Raw genomic sequence first — 16,812 nt, 5'->3', positions numbered from 1 at the left:
TTAATTTATGTTATAATGGATATATAACCATGTAAACTCAATAAAAATTATTCTTCTTTTGTAAAAAAAAAAAAAAAACCAAATAAAAAATTTTAATTAGAATCAGAAAGAACTCACAAAATTAAGATTGATCAAATAAAAAAATGAATAAAAAAAAATCAGAAAACACAACCCTAAAAGAGAGAACATAACTATAAACAAAAATTGATGGATAATTCATTTGCATCGATAATGAAAGAATCAATTTTAGGACCAAACCAACGGATAGCCTTCTATTATTTTTTTTAATTAGGGTTAGGAATATTAATTATTAGAGTTAATTTAGTGTTAGTGAGTGTATAATATTATTCAATATTTTTTAAAAAAAATAATGAAGTGGCATGTTTTTAGTTTAGTCACTTTTTAGGATTATTTTAATATAATTTAAATTTTAGAGTTATTTTTTTTAAGGTGTACCTTTTAGCTATTTGTATTATTGTATACTTACTTGTTTATATTGTGTATTTTTCAAAATAATCTAAAATTCTAGAAAAAAAATTAAATTTAAGGTAATAATTTATAAATGTTGTCTAAGTTTAATCTTGTTAGTCAAATTTTTAAATTTGACTTTAATTATTTAAAATATTAAATTAAAATTTAAAATATATATTTTAGTATCTACGATATTATAAAATTAAGTTACTTTGGTTGATTTCAAAATACTTTTCAATTCGATTAATCTTTTAACTTTATTTGTTTTGTATTTATATTTTTTAGCTTGCTAATAGTTTTTCGTCGATGAAGGTGTATTTTATTTATAATTTTATAATTATTTAATCATAATAAAAAATTATGCAAGAGTTTACCTTTTATAAATATAGATTATATAAAATTTTAATAAGTCACATATAATGAGGGATCTATTTACACTAGTGTAAATTTTATATATATATTTTTATTTTTAAATAAAAAACATTAAGAGTATGTGTTATAAATTTAATTTTGATCCAAAAATAAAAAAATATGTAACACTTATCTTAATGTAAATAGATTTTTATTGCACATATAATTTAAATTATAATTCATGAATTATAATGCAATGATAATAAACAATATATTACCGAGAGTTAAAGCCAACAACTTCACCTAAAGCTAACAAAAAGGTTTTTTCTTGTAGAAGGGTACTTTAAAAATTTTTTTTAACAAAGTAGATTTAAATTTATTTACTCAGATAAGGTATTTTATGACAGTCAATGCCATGTGATTTTTTAAATAATCATTTATATTTAAAAAAGTAAAACTTTTTTAAAAAGCATTAATTAAACCATAGTACGGTTAGCCCATAATTCTCATCTAGAAGAATTAGGGCAATAAAAGCAGGAGCATCATTGAACAAATGACAGAAGAGTCAACCATACAAGGCTCTGGAACTAAAGTTAAATTTCTCGCTGCCATATCTTGCCATTGCGTCAGCACACTGGTTTCCTTCACAGTAAATATGCTTCATTATTGTCTGTTGAAATGCCTTTAACAGATTCCTGCAATCAGAAATAATGGTGTTAAGGCTATAGTTAATAGTTTTCGTATTGGAAATTAAGCTTATCACAATGGAAGCATCCATCTCAATATCGAAGTTCCTAATTCCCTCATTCTTTGCCATATTTAGGCCATCCCGTAAAGGCTATAGTTCCGCTTCAACACTTTTTGCTTTAGGAATGTGTCTGAAAACTCCCTTAATCAATTTGTTTTCGTAATTCCTAAGAATAGCTCCTGCTCCTGCTTTGCCTGGGTTTCCCATCGAGGAACCATTAGTGTTTAGCTTGAGCTATCCCTGTTCTAGAGGTATCCACTGTATGCTGATGGTGGACATAATGGGAACTTTTCTAACTTGCCTGGCTAGAGCCATAAATTCAATAGCATGATCCAAAGCTTTTTTTAAGAATTGAAACAGATAAACACTATACTTTCCAACACTAGAAATCTTTCAGGATCTCCCTCCCCCATACTCTCCAAAACTCTCAAATACACTGAATCCCCAGAACGATATGAACTAGTAGTTCTATAAAGACTATTGCATGAATCCTTATTCACTTAATGATTAACTTGCATCATGGAAAGCCCACCAACCACCAGTAGCACCACCATGATAGGCCAAAGCAACTCTATCACCAATTGGCCTAAACCGACTATATACTGATCCATTAGTACCGCACAACCACACCAAATTTGATCGTCTTTCCCAATACAATACTCATAATTATCGGTAGAATTTTGTGTTAACGAGCGGCCAGGATTATGAGAAAACGACAGAGAGTAAGAGTATGACAATGAAGCAGCAGTGAAATTATTAGAGCATGTGGTTTTTGTGTTATTGGTTGGTGGAGCCAAAAACTTTACACTCCTACTAGGCCTTAACCTATGTTGTGGAGGATCACCATTTTACATATCACTTGATGTAATTAAAGGCAAATACCCAATTCTTGCTCTCCTAACCTAGAAAATAATCACCAACAAAACTATAATTCAACCCTAAGCATATAGATGAAGAACTAAGAAGTTTAATTTCAAGCTAACAAAAAATCTAAAAAAATAATAATAATAAAGGTAATGTTTGGTGTATAAGATTATGAATAGGATAAAATAATAATCGTTATATATTATATTTGGTTTATATCTAAAGAAAGTGATAGAATTGTAAGGAAGATTGATTATCCTCTTGATATAATTTGATTCAATCATCTCAAAGTGAAGATAATTATTTTTAAATCTATGAAATTAAACTTACATGTCATATTATACCCTTAAAAATTACATCAATAATTTAAATTGTATAAATTTTAAGAAGTATAATTTTGATCAATAAATAAAATATCTTATCCTAATATTTGCACACATCATATATGGTATAGAATGATTCACTCCTCCCAAAACGAAGATAATTATTTTAATCCATAAAATTAAACTTACATGTCTTATTATACTTTTAAAAATTACATCAATAATTTAAAATTTATAAACTTTGAGAAAAGATAATTTTGACCAATAAATAAATTATCTTATCTTAATCCTTACACAAATCAAATATAAGATAGGATGACATTATTTAATTTAATTCTATTCATAATATCATCTTATACTATCCTATCATAATTTTATGTATCAAATATGACTTTAGATCATATTTAATGCATAAGATAATGGATAGTATAGAATAATAATCATCTTGTACTATATTTAGTTTATATTTAAAGAAAATGATAGGATTATAAAGAGAATTAATCATCTTCTTAGCATAAGATGATTCAATCCTCTCAAAGTGAAGATGATTATTTTTAATTATTGAACTTATATATCCTATTATACCATTAAAACTATATCAATAAATTAAATTATATAAAATTTGGAAAAAAGATAATTTTGATCAATAAATAAATTATCTTACCATAATTCTTATATATATCAAATAAAGATAATATAATATTATTTAATTTAATACTAATTATAATATCATTTTATATTATCTTATTATAATTTTATATATCAAATACAGCCTATTAGTATTAAACAAATAAACATTTTAAAAAACCCTTCTAACTCGTTAACAAAAATGTTTACTAAAAGCTCAAATGATAGGTTTGAGATTTTTTTTTTAGTACAAAAGGTGGGGAAGAGGGTGACTCAAAATCGAACCTTTATGTCTCTTTTAAGCTTTCCTTAGCCACTAGGGCAAGCGGGGGATGGCTTGGGATTCAACATATGAAAGGACATGAGTGGGACTTTTAATTGCTCTAGATTTTAAAGGGACTGAGGTTGGATTTAGATGTGCACTGGAGCCACGTTTCAGCACGATTATCATGGTTTTTTGGGCTGTAAAATGTTTGGGTAACAAACTGTGGTGTGATTGTTACAAAAAATTCACACTGGAACCCATTTTCACACTGGACATTGCCTCTTCCAGTGAAAGTTCTTTTATCCACAGTTAGACTTAATAATTTCAAATATAATACGAAAAAAATCATATATGTATTTTAAAAAAGTGTATTTCATATTTATTTTTATCGATACAAATTTTAACATAATATATTTCATATTTTATACATGTTGACACGTCTAAGCACATGTAAGATACGAAAAAAAATTTAAAAAAATGTGTCAAATGGATACATGCTTAACGCGTGACACAATACAAAAATAATTTTAAATAAAATGTGTTACACGGATGCACGTTTTACTCATGACAGAATACAAAAACACATTTAAAATATTTTATATTTATTTTAATTTAATATAAACATATAAAAATTATTCTAATTTTTAATTTTTTAATTATGATACTTAATTAGTTATTTAATATACTATATAAAGATTATTTTAAACATTTAATTATGATACTCATTTAATATTTATTATAAAATTAATTCTTATATTAATAATATAAATATAATATAAATAATAATATTAGTACGATACATCATTATTTTATTTTTTAATATTTAATAGTTCATCATATTGGATTTGATATTAAAAACTAATATAGTTATGTATACATTTATATTAAATGCATAAATTAAAAAAATATTAAATATATATATATATTAGTAATGTATTCATTAAAACATAAATATATATATGTTAAATGCATATTAAATGGGTATCAAATTTTTTTATACTTTTTAAATATGCAAGTATTTTTATATTAGTAATGTATACATGACATATATAAATCTTAACATATTAAAAATATATATTATTCTTTGTAGCTTTTTATAATAAGATTAAAAAATAATTTTCTATCAAAAAAAGAATTTAAAATGATAATATACATTTAATTGTTAATAACAAATAGCATCCAACAATCAACAATAGGGTCATTAATTTAAGTAAAGTAAATCCAAATCACATGAATATATAATAATATATTATAATGATAATAAATAACATTTATAATAATATGAAAGTATATAATATTAATAACATGAGTCATGATATGCAACTATTTTAAATTATAAGAGTTAAAATAAGATATTATATATTTGAAATTAAAAATAATGCATATTTTAAATAATATTTATAATGATAAAAAATTATATAATTTATTTTATATTATATAATACGATATTATTAAAACGTAACTTATAAATTATTACTGTAAATACATATCTATAAATACATATCTCGATGACCTATTTTAAATACTTTATTCTAGATCATATGATAAGAGATTACATATTTAAAATTAAAAATAACATATTTATTTTAAATAGCATGTATAATGATAAGAGATTATCTAATTTATATTTCTATACCACATGATAAAGTATTAATATAATATAATGTATATACTCATCTTAATGACTTGTTTTGTATATTTTATTCTAAAATTTAAATCGCATCATATGATACCCATATATAATTATAAAAAATTATATAATTGATTCTAAATCATATGTATATGAGTATACTGCATATCTATGATAATTAAAATATGTAATTTATTTTAATCATATTATAGTGTATAAAAAATTATTATAAGTAACATAAATATATTAATTTGACTTTTTAAATATATATTAATTTAATATTTTTTAATAATTTTAATAAGTTATTAAGACCTTTTACAAATAAATTATACTAATTAAGTAATTATTGAAAATATATAATAATATTTATATGTTAAAAAATAAATAAATCTAGTATATATTTATTAATATTATGCATAAAAAAATAAAAAAAAATCTTGTGAAATAAATTTTTTATGTTATATATATAATATATTATTATTATATATTCATAATTTATTTATATTTTTATTTATTTATTTTAAATTAAAAATTACTAAAATTTATTACTTTCATATCTAACCACCTAATCGGCTTTAACTTTCAAGATTGATTTTATACTTTTAAGGCTGAGTGGTTGACTGATTTTTAAATTTTCAAGGTTGACTTTTATTATTTTAGTATAAATTTACTAAAAAAAATAATTAAATAAAATTTAGTTTTATACTTTCAAAACAAACATTAATTTGCTATTTTGGTATTCTGCTTTTAGTTTTATACTTTTATTACCGGTTAGGTAACCCACCATTTAGGAACCATTAACTGATCTGCTTTTATTAACAATTAACACACTTTCATTAAAGCCACACGTATGAAAGCTTAACCATTTAACAGTAAAAATCTTTTTTTCTCATTTTTACATTCACATTCACATTTTCACTCTTTTATTTCAAACTTCTAGAATCTAGCCAAAGCAATTTTTTTCCTTTTATAGCCATCAAGCTAGGTAACCATCATCATCTTTTGCCTACTATTTCTTCCTTCCTCAAGTAGTCACCACTCACCATGTGCCCACAAATCGTAATCCGTCGATCAACAGAGCCTTTATGTCCCTTCTAGTTTTCATCACATCGTTTCCTGTTAGAACATTAAGGTAAAAGTTGCAAACTACAGTCTAGTTGCTTATTCATTTTTTTTTAATACTTGATTGTTCTTGTAATTGCAAATCCTTGTCCAATATGCATTTATTTTAATATATATGTTTTTCGCTCATACATTTCTAATGTATGTTTTTAAACCATTTTTAATTTGTAGATGGAATATGATGATATTTATATTTTAATCAAATTCTTTTATTGTAAATTTGGTATAAGATGATTATACGGAGATACTAAAATAAGAAAAATGTTGAGATAGGAGAGAGCAAAAAGAAGCACAAAAAAAAAAAAACAAGCAACTAACTTTAAATGTCTAAAAAGTATTCGAAGTATTACTTGAGAAAGCAGTCAATGGTTTTAAGACAGTAAAGTGCAAGTATTGTGGAGAAGTTAAAAACTACAACTCCATGCATAGGAATGGTAATTTAAACATTATATGAATAATTGTGCTAGGAGAGACACGTGTGATGTAGGCCAAATGATACTTTCTAAAGACTATGGGTCTATTATAGTGAGATTTTGCAAATATAATTATGAAATTTTTCATGAAAAGTTAGTTGCTGAAATGGTTATGCATAATCTACAATTGTCATTTGTGAAGTATAATGGCATTATGGATTTGTTTTCTTATTTGCATAATGATGTGACTTTAATATTTATAAACACTACAAAGTTTGATCTCATGAAAATGCATAAAAAGAAAGAAGTAAGTTGAAACAAATGTTGAAAAAAACACCTAGTAGGATTTATTTGACTTCTGATTTATGGACTTCTATCAATGCTGATAGGTATATACGTATTATTACTCATTTTATTGCCATGATTGGAATTTACAAAAAAGAATCTTGAAAATTTCTTTTATGCCACCTCCACACAATGGTATTGCATTGAGTGAAAAAGTGTATTCGTTGATAGTTGAATGAAAAAAAAAATAAATTATTCTCTGTGACATTGGATAATATTTCTGCTAATGATACATTTTGTTGATTTGTTGAAATTACAATTGAATGTATGGAAAGCACTTGTAGGAAATGGTTTATTTTTTCATTTAAGATATTGTACTTATATTTTGAATTTGATAGTCCAAGATGGCTTGAAAGAGGTTGATGAGTTTGTGAAAAAAGTGAGGAAAAATATTAAATATGTAATAGGGTCTCAAGTTATAAAGCAAAAATTTTTGGAATATGTAATCCTACTTAGTTTAAATGCAAATAAAAGATTAAGACAAGATGTTTCATCTAGGTGAAACTCCACACATCTCATGCTTTAAAGTGCTATTTATTTTCACATGGCATTCTCTCACTGGGAATCAGTGATTTAAATATTAAGAAAAGTCCATCTAAATTTAAATGGGATAAAATTGAAAAATTGAGCCGATTCTTAAGTTTTTTTTTATGACATTACTTGTGTGTTTTATAGAACAAAGTACCATACTGTCAACTTATTCTTCCCTTCAGTTTTTTGAGCACGCTTGACTTTAAATGAACACATGAATGAAAATGATGTGTAGCAAAAAAAATGGCTTTAATGATGTTTGATAAGTTTGAGAAGTATTGGTCTGAATTTAATTTGATCTTAGCTATAACTATGATATTGGATCCTCGTTATAAGCTACAGTTTATGTATTAAAGTTATAAGAAGCTTTATGAAAATGATTCAATAGAGTTTAGAACAATCAGAGATAATATATTTTCTCTTTATGATAAATATGTTAATGCTATAAATGCTTCTATTTATAGTTCATCCTTGGTTGTTTCTAATAATTATAATGATCAAATTGTTGATGAGGGATCTAGCATAGCTACAAGTTCATGTAAAAAAGATGTTTGGATGGTAATTCACTTATTTTAATGTTTAGTTTTTTATTACTTTTTGATTTTTTTGTAAAGTTTTGTTATAAATTTTGATATATTTTAATTTTTTAATTAGGAGTTTGACACTTTCGACATTGAGAATGGTATTATTGTAAGGAAATTTCAATTACAGTTGTATTTATAAGAACAAAGGCTTAATAGGACATAAGAGTTGAGTATTTTACAATTTTAGAAGTAAAACCAGTTTTGGTATCTTGAGCTTGCTACTACGGCGTGAGATATCTTGAGCATTCCTATTTCTACAGTAGCATCTGAATCTGTTTTTAATGTTTGTGGTAAGGTTCTTAACCAATATTATAGTTCACTTAAGCCAAAAATTGTGGAGGCTATTGTTTGTTGTAAATACTGGTTATTTGAAGAAGTTGCTGATGAGAACTTAAATGAGATGATAGATGGTGTCATAAACTTGGAACTTAGCAAGGAAAGTTTTTCTTCAGTAATTTGTTCTACTTCATCTCAAGTTAATTATGTTTAGTTGTGTTGACTCATTGAATAACTTTTAAATTATTGCTGTATTTTGAATACTCTAAAGTTAGTAGGTTGGTATGTGTTGAATTGGATATGAGGTTTGAAGTTTGATGATATGTTGTATGTATTCGTGTTCGATTTATATTTTGTATTTTGAATACTTTGAAGCTAAAATTTGGCTTGTATTTACAGTATTATTTGTGTATATCGTGTTTATTTATGTAAATCAATTTTATTCATGTTATTTGTGTTATGTTTAAATGGATTAATTATATACATGTTAGTCTTATCATATTACGAGTAACATGAATAATAAACATATTGTATTTATGTTTAGGATTTAAACATGTTTTATAATTTATGTCGTATTTCGTATTTCAATAATTTGTATCATTACACGTGTTAAATATGATATGAAACACGACATGAAAATACGGATTGCTAAGTCTATCCACTGCAGCTATATTTTCCAATATTATCCAAACTTTTTCATTTTTTCTTCCTATTTTACCTTTAAAATTATAATAATGGACAAATATATCTTTACACTTATATATCTATATATTTATGGACAAATATATTACTATTAATTTTTAACAAATTTTATGATTTGATAAAAAATAATTTTATTAATTTTTAATTATTTGTTAAATTTATAAATATAAAATATATTATAAAATTTATTAATACAATTTTAATATAATATTTTTAATAATAATTTTCTATTTTTATTATATTTTACCTTACTATCATCATTATTTTTATATCCAAATATATATTTCATTATTAATTTTAATATCAATATTATAATAATTAATCTCATATTTATCGTTATTTTTAATCTTATTAAAACTAATATTATCATCCACCTAAATAGATTTTAAAAAAGATGATAGCCTTCTGCCCCTAGGATAGAAATGTTCCTTATGTAAATATGGCAAGAACAAAAAAATTAAAACTCTAATTTTATTATTTTATTCAAATAAATTCTCATACTTTATTATAGTTAAATAAATTTTTAATTAAAAAATAAGTTTTAATTTTTATTTACATTAAATAAATTCTATAAAATTTAATTTGTATTCGAATAAATATTTAATTTTTATACTTAAATAAATTTTATTTAAAATAAATTTATTTAAATGTAAATAAAAATAAAAATATAAAACTTATTTAAAATAAATAAAATAATTAAGGAGTTTTTTAATATTTTAGCATAGAAATATCGACTTTTTCCTTTCCCACAAAAGCGAAATTCGTTCACGGCTGTCCGTGATAAGTCACGCGTATGTCAAAATCCAGATCTTCACGGCGCCAATAGCCCCTTGAGCGCGTGGCACTCAACTCCCTCCTATATCCTCCTCCTTTCTGGTTTTTAACATTTTATAGTCGAAGTTAATGCACGAAAGTAGTTAAAAATTACGAACACTGAAACACAGCGTTTTTCATTACCGTCCACCGCGTGATCTTCAAGCAACATCCCTAATTTTGCCAAAACAGTGAAGAAAAAGCGAAAGCAAATCCAACAAAAATCAAAATGCCGAACCCTAAAATCTCCGAACCCTCAATCCACTAAACCTTCTTTCTTTTTAATAGTTCTTTTGTCTCAAGCTCTTGTATATTGCCTTTTTGCTCATGGCGGAGGAGGTCAGCGCCGGTAGCGGCGGAGGATCATCTTCGGGGAGAGGAGAGATCAACGGCGTAGGATTAGCTTCGATGGACTCTTTAGAATCTCGTTGGGTGTTCCAAGACGAAGACGACTCTGAGATCGACGACGGGGAAGATGACGGCGATGATGACGACGCGCCGCATCGAGCTGGAGTAGACTCCGAAGACGAGGATACTCCGGAGCAGCGCTTGATTCGCACGGGACCACGCATCGATTCCTTCGACGTCGAAGCTCTCGAAGTCCCCGGCGCACATAGAAGTGAATACGAGGTACATTGGCGTTTCTTTTTCTGATTTAGTTTATTTGGCACTTGTTTACTGTGCAAATCTAATAAAATTATCAGCTTTTTATAATTTTGAAAATTTGGAATTTAGTTGGTGTTTAGTTTGGTCGCATTTGAGCGTACTTTTTATTTTTTAATTTACTTTGTTGTTAAGGAAGTTAATAATTTGTTATTTGGTAAGTCGAGCTAGAAATATTGGCAGAAAGAATGGTGGTTTTAGTTTATGTTGGTGCTGAGTGAATGAAATGAAAATTTTGACGTTACGAGTATTTAATGATTTGTTAAATAAATAATTTAAGGTGATAAAATTCTAGCCGATTCTTCCACAAATTTTGAATGCGATAAGTTAAAGGTATATTTTTCGTTTCTAGATATTGCAATAGAACTCAGGCTGAGTTATTCTTTAGTCTAAATTTGAGTAAACTTAGTATAGTTCTGAAGACAATAATAAATTGGGTTTGGTGAGGCAACTGTGACTTTGTTTTGAAAAGAGCACACGTTTCATTCACTTCTTCTAACATCTGCTGTTCTATTGTTTGGACTGCTTAGCATTGGTTTCCTTTTTATTGCTTTGGTTTTGTTACTTAGACAAGCTACACATGATAAGGGCAAGGTAGCATGTGGTTACTTTTGACATACCTTTCGAATTCCACCTTTTTTGTACTGTTACATTACTTAGAGTGCTAGTTTGTACCATCACTGTATCTGGTTGAAAATATTAAGATTGGACTTGGATGCATAAACTTGTATATAACAAGTCTAGATTCCATCATAAGATTAAGGGAAATGCTTGTAAATTTCATGAATTGTAATATCAAAGTATGGGATGCTATGAAATTTATAGCGGAAGATGAAAATTTTTTTTTTTTAAATTATTTTTTTAGCAGGAAGTTTTGTACTGTTGCACTACAATGATTGGACAACTTTCTATGGTTGTTGATGAGCTTTATTTTACTGAAAGGTTGTCCTTTTCTTGCTGCAAATAAAAAGCTTGTTTCTTGTGATATATGTTGGATTAAGTGCAAAACGTTCTTACAGCCATGGTACTAGAAATAAGATAAGTTTTTATTGAATTTATTCCATGTGCTTTTGTTTTTCTGCTCATGTTTATGCTTCTACTTAAATTTGATCTCAGGACTTTGGTATAGGAAGGAGAATAATACTTGCCTTTCAGACACTTGGAGTTGTATTTGGTGATGTTGGAACAAGTCCATTATATACCTTCAGTGTGATGTTTAGCAAGGCACCTATCATTGGAAATGATGATGTTATTGGAGCATTATCACTAGTTCTATACACCCTAATCTTGATCCCCCTACTCAAATATGTCCTTGTCGTTCTTTTGGCAAATGATGATGGTGAAGGTATACTGGATGTTCCCAATCAAGTCCCTATTCATTAGCTTTTATGCAGGCCTTAAACATATGTGTAAAATATATATGCCATATTGATTGTTTCATATCTTTTCTCATTGGTTTCGTGAAGGTGGTACTTTTGCATTGTACTCATTGATTTGCCGACATGCTAAGGTCAGTCTTCTCCCAAATCAGCTTCCATCAGATGCCCGCATATCAAGCTTCAGGCTTAAGGTGCCATCTCCTGAACTTGAGAGATCACTTAAAATAAAGGAGAGACTAGAGACTTCGTTGACTCTGAAGAAACTTCTTCTGATGTTAGTGCTTGCTGGCACTTCTATGGTGATAGCTGATGGGGTTGTTACACCGGCAATGTCAGGTTTCGATATGCTATTCTTCTTGCTTTTTTAATGATCCATACACAATACATGGTACGGTTGAATACAGCATAACTGTACTGAATTTGCATATTTAATGATTAGGTAATAACTTATGCTTATGTTTATTTATCCTAATGTAGTAATGTCAGCTGTTGGTGGTCTGAAGGTGGGAGTTGCTGCAATTGAACAAAGTAAGTTGGTATTCCATGCTATTATCAAAATTACAGTGTTATTGCTTTGCTTGCTCTGTTTTCCTCAATGAGTAATAAACCACAGTGGCTGATCAGACCGGTTGGATCGGTGACTGGTCCAATAACATGTATTAGACTGGGTTTTCATTGAACCGGTTAAAAATTGGTTTTTGGGTAAACCAGTAAAAAACCATTTTTATATTTATTTATTGTTTTATTATTCAAAAGTGATTTATAAGTAAAGGGATTTGAACCTTTAACCTCTCAATTTTATAGTAAAAACTAAAGAAAATGCCTTTAAAATGCATTTTTCTGTTAACTATTTACTATATTTAATTGTTATTTAATATTAAAATCTCTTTTACACTGGGCTGGCTGGTGAACTGGGAACTGAAGCCCTCACCAGTTCAACCTCCTATCTGGTTTTTCATTCATTAATTTTCCTTTCTTTGTTAGCAAATTCTATCACAGAGGATTTTTTCATTTCTCAATTTACCATGTTGAGTAGGAATCTTTTGCATAATTTAACTCACATGTACTTAAAATTTACTTGTTTGCTGCATATGGTATGGGATGGTGGTGCTGTTGACTAGCTTTTAGGTCTCTTAGCTTATCAAACGATCCTGAGTCTAGAATTGTTCACAGTATTTCTTTGGCAGCCTTTGTCTTGATTAAGTGCTATTTGTGATGATGATTTAACTTTAGCTAGACTATAGTTTACAATTTGGGATAAATCCTACATTCTGCATGGATTTAATAATAGGATGATGAAGCCCCATCCCTCTCCCTTTTTCTTTTGCCCTTTTGCCCTTTTGCCCTTACATTTTAGAGTTTATTTTTCCTTTATGATTTCCAATATTATTACAGGTGAATAGCCATTTTTGGAGTTAACTTTTCTCTTTTCTTTATGTGCAGGTCAAGTGCGGATGATATCAGTTGCCTTTCTTGTAATTTTGTTCAGCGTACAGAAGTTTGGAACAAGTAAAGTGGGACTTGCTGTTGGCCCTGCTTTGTTCATATGGTTTTGTTCTCTAGCTGGCATTGGAATTTACAATCTTGTTAAGTATGACACCAGTGTCTTGAGGGCATTTAATCCTGTTCACATCTATTTATACTTCAAGAGGAACTCAGTTAGCGCTTGGTATGCGCTTGGAGGTTGTCTCTTATGTGCAACAGGTAACACATTAAATAAATATTATCAATTTAATAGTATCCCCTGAATATTTTTTATGTCTCTTGGAAGGTGTTCGTGAAGTTCAGCTAAAGTTATGCGCTTGATTCAGCTTTGTTGAATTTGGAGTAGAACATGAATGGTCATTGTATCTGATCTTACTATCTGATGATGGCTTGTGTTTCAGGGTCTGAGGCAATGTTTGCAGATCTTTGCTATTTTTCTGTGCGATCAGTTCAGGTAATGGAGTGATAAAATTCGTTTATTGAATCATCCGGTTTTTGCTCGTCCTTTTATATGTTATAATGACTGATGAAATTGCTGGTAGTCCTCTACTATCATTCTTACAATTTTTTGATTTGTGTGATAGTGGTTTTTTGCAGCTTACGTTTGTGTTTCTCGTATTGCCTTGTCTGTTGTTGGGTTATCTGGGTCAAGCAGCCTACCTTATTGGAAATCATAATGGTGCTGAGCAGGCTTTCTTTTCTTCAATTCCAAGTAAGTTTTATCAGCAATAGGTAATGGGATCACCAAATAGTTGAATTCCTATTTTTGATTTTGGAACATTGTCTTGCTTGCCTTTCTCTAAATGAGAAACTATTTTGCTCCATGTAGGTGGTGTGTTTTGGCCAATCTTACTCATAGCTAATATTGCTGCTTTAATTGCCAGCCGAGCAATGACAACAGCAACGTTTTCATGCATAAAGCAATCAATTGCTCTTGGTTGTTTCCCTCGTCTTAAAATCATTCATACATCTAGAAAATTCATGGGTCAGATCTATATCCCTGTCATAAACTGGTTTTTGCTGGTAGTTTGCTTGATCGTTGTGTGCTCTATCTCAAGCATTAATGAGATTGGAAATGCATATGGTAACATTTCTTCCTAGTCTAATTTTTTCTGGTTTACTAACAGTCTATCACTTGTTATCCTTGAATGAAATTGTGGTGTCTTGTAACTCACAAAACCTAGGTTCTTTGTGGAATATAAAGAAGTGCTATGCAATTATTTAACTGGAGAAATAGCTGAAACAAACAGCCTAAGAATATCTGATATCAATCTAATAATTTCTTCATACCGTTCTCCTTGCTTTTACACATCTAAGTTTTCTTATCTTTCTGGTTACAATTCTTTTTCTTTTCAGGTATAGCAGAGCTGGGAGTCATGATGATGACCACAATTTTAGTCACCATTGTCATGCTTCTCATATGGCAGATAAACATCATAATTGTGCTTTGTTTTGTGATCTTTTTCCTGGGTTTGGAATTGACTTTTTTCTCCTCAGTTTTATGGAGTGTGACAGATGGAAGTTGGATAATATTGGTTTTTGCTGTCATAATGTTTCTTATTATGTTTATCTGGAATTATGGTAGCAAGCTTAAGTATGAAACTGAAGTGAAGCAAAAGTTGTCAATGGATTTGATGCGAGAATTGGGCTGCAATCTTGGGACAATCAGAGCTCCTGGCATTGGTTTGCTTTATAATGAGCTGGTGAAAGGTGTACCAGCAATATTTGGCCATTTTCTAACCACACTCCCTGCTATCCACTCCATGATCATCTTTGTATGCATAAAGTATGTCCCTGTTCCTGTGGTGCCTCAGAGTGAAAGATTCCTTTTCAGGCGAGTCTGCCCCAAAAGTTACCATATCTTTCGCTGTATTGCCAGGTAAGATGCTCTGGCTGGAAACTTCAGTCCTGTTATCTTGCCTAATCCAGTTCCTTTTCATGCAAGTTGGGAGCTATCATCATTGCAGGTTCAAGTTTTGAATTGCAAGATTTATCATAAAAAGTTACTGAAATGGTAAAATGACACCTGGACAGGGAGTTGTCAAAATTAAACGGGCAATAAAATTGAAAAAGGAGAAATTATCTACTCTCCAAAATTTCTTTGATCAAGCATATTTAATACTTTTTTTTGCTATGTGCACAATTCCTTCCTCTTTCTTGATTTTCTTCACCTTATTCCCTTCTGGCATTCCCTTAGTTGGCTGACCAACCACTTTCTCAGGTATGGTTACAAGGACGTCCGCAAGGAAAATCACCAGACATTTGAGCAGCTGCTGATTGAGAGTCTTGAGAAGTTCATTCGTCGGGAAGCTCAGGAAAGGCAATTGGAAAGTGATGGCGATGAAGAGACCAATTCTGAGGAGGATACCTCTTTCTCAAGAGTTCTCATAGCTCCTAATGGAAGTGTTTACTCACTTGGTGTACCTCTGCTGGCTGAGTTCAGGGGCTCTAGTAATACCATTTCAGAAGGAAGCACCTCAGAGAAGGTGAAGGCAGATTCCCCTACAGATCCATCAATATCTGATGCCGAACATAGTCTAGAAAGAGAGCTATCATTTATACGCAAGGCTAAGGAATCTGGAGTTGTTTATCTTCTCGGTCATGGAGATATTAGGGCAAGAAAGGATTCTTGGTTTATTAAGAAACTAGTTATAAACTACTTGTATGCCTTCTTGAGAAAGAATTGCAGGAGGGGTATTGCAAATTTGAGCGTGCCCCATTCGCAGCTCATGCAGGTCGGCATGACTTACATGGTTTGATGGTCAATTTTCCAACCAAAATAAGGGACATAATTTTTTATCACTTTGAAAAGGGCGGCTTGACAAAGGCGGTTAGCTTGCTCAGATCGAAGTCGCATCAACTCAACCATGCTTTCACCTTTCTCTTGATCGATGCTGGCCGTTTGAATCTGAGGATACTTTCGCTTTGTTAACTAGGTGGGAAGTTTTGTAATGTGGTCGAGTTGCCTTTTCCTGTATTGGTTTTTTCACTGTTACAGCACGGTGCATATCAAATCCAACTCTTGTTGTAATTATGATGTTGAAGGAGGTGTGTATGTGATTTATTGCACTTCATACAACAATTCCACTTCAAAATCTTTTTTTGTTAATTAATAATAATCTGACAAACTGGAAACTAAGTTCTATTATGATGATCACATATTGATTTTTATTGACTTTAATTTGAACGGGGTTAGGTTGAACGTGCGTCAAGGGTAAGA

At 29.1% G+C, this 16,812-nt stretch overlaps 1 protein-coding gene across 2 annotated transcripts; it reads left to right on the top strand.

Annotated features, from left to right (window-relative positions):
• The first annotated feature begins 10,142 nt into the window (after window positions 1-10,142).
• LOC111309103 (potassium transporter 7-like) lies at window positions 10,143-16,740 on the top strand. 2 transcript variants are annotated; one of them, XM_022907959.2, is made up of 10 exons: window positions 10,143-10,695; window positions 11,845-12,073; window positions 12,195-12,443; window positions 12,585-12,635; window positions 13,551-13,811; window positions 13,994-14,046; window positions 14,190-14,304; window positions 14,422-14,676; window positions 14,949-15,471; window positions 15,814-16,740. In XM_022907959.2, exons 1-10 carry the CDS (start codon window positions 10,393-10,395, stop codon window positions 16,349-16,351), a joined length of 2,577 nt encoding a protein of 858 aa, XP_022763694.1. In that variant the 5' UTR covers window positions 10,143-10,392; the 3' UTR covers window positions 16,352-16,740. The 2 variants fall into 2 exon arrangements, with proteins under 2 accessions (XP_022763694.1, XP_022763695.1); XM_022907960.2 differs by lacking the exon at window positions 14,422-14,676.
• Window positions 16,741-16,812: the final 72 nt, after the last annotated feature.

The sequence above is a fragment of the Durio zibethinus genome, chromosome 2, assembly GCF_047325235.1.
Source record: "Durio zibethinus cultivar Kanyao isolate XHJ-2024 chromosome 2, ASM4732523v1, whole genome shotgun sequence".
NCBI classification, from domain to species: Eukaryota; Viridiplantae; Streptophyta; class Magnoliopsida; order Malvales; family Malvaceae; genus Durio; species Durio zibethinus.
The sequence above is the reverse complement of the archived record's forward strand: the minus strand, read 5'-3'. Positions and strand labels throughout refer to the sequence as shown.

What these genes read in the sequence shown, in the direction of transcription:
- LOC111309103 (XM_022907959.2), top strand. Translation starts at nt 10,393, where the DNA reads ATGGCGGAGGAGGTCAGCGCCGGTAGCGGCGGAGGATCATCTTCGGGG. An exon ending in GGCAAATGATGATGGTGAAG is followed by an intron (nt 12,074 to 12,194) that starts GTATACTGGATG and finishes GGTTTCGTGAAG; the next exon opens with GTGGTACTTTTGCATTGTAC. An exon ending in TTTCTGTGCGATCAGTTCAG is followed by an intron (nt 14,047 to 14,189) that starts GTAATGGAGTGA and finishes GGTTTTTTGCAG; the next exon opens with CTTACGTTTGTGTTTCTCGT.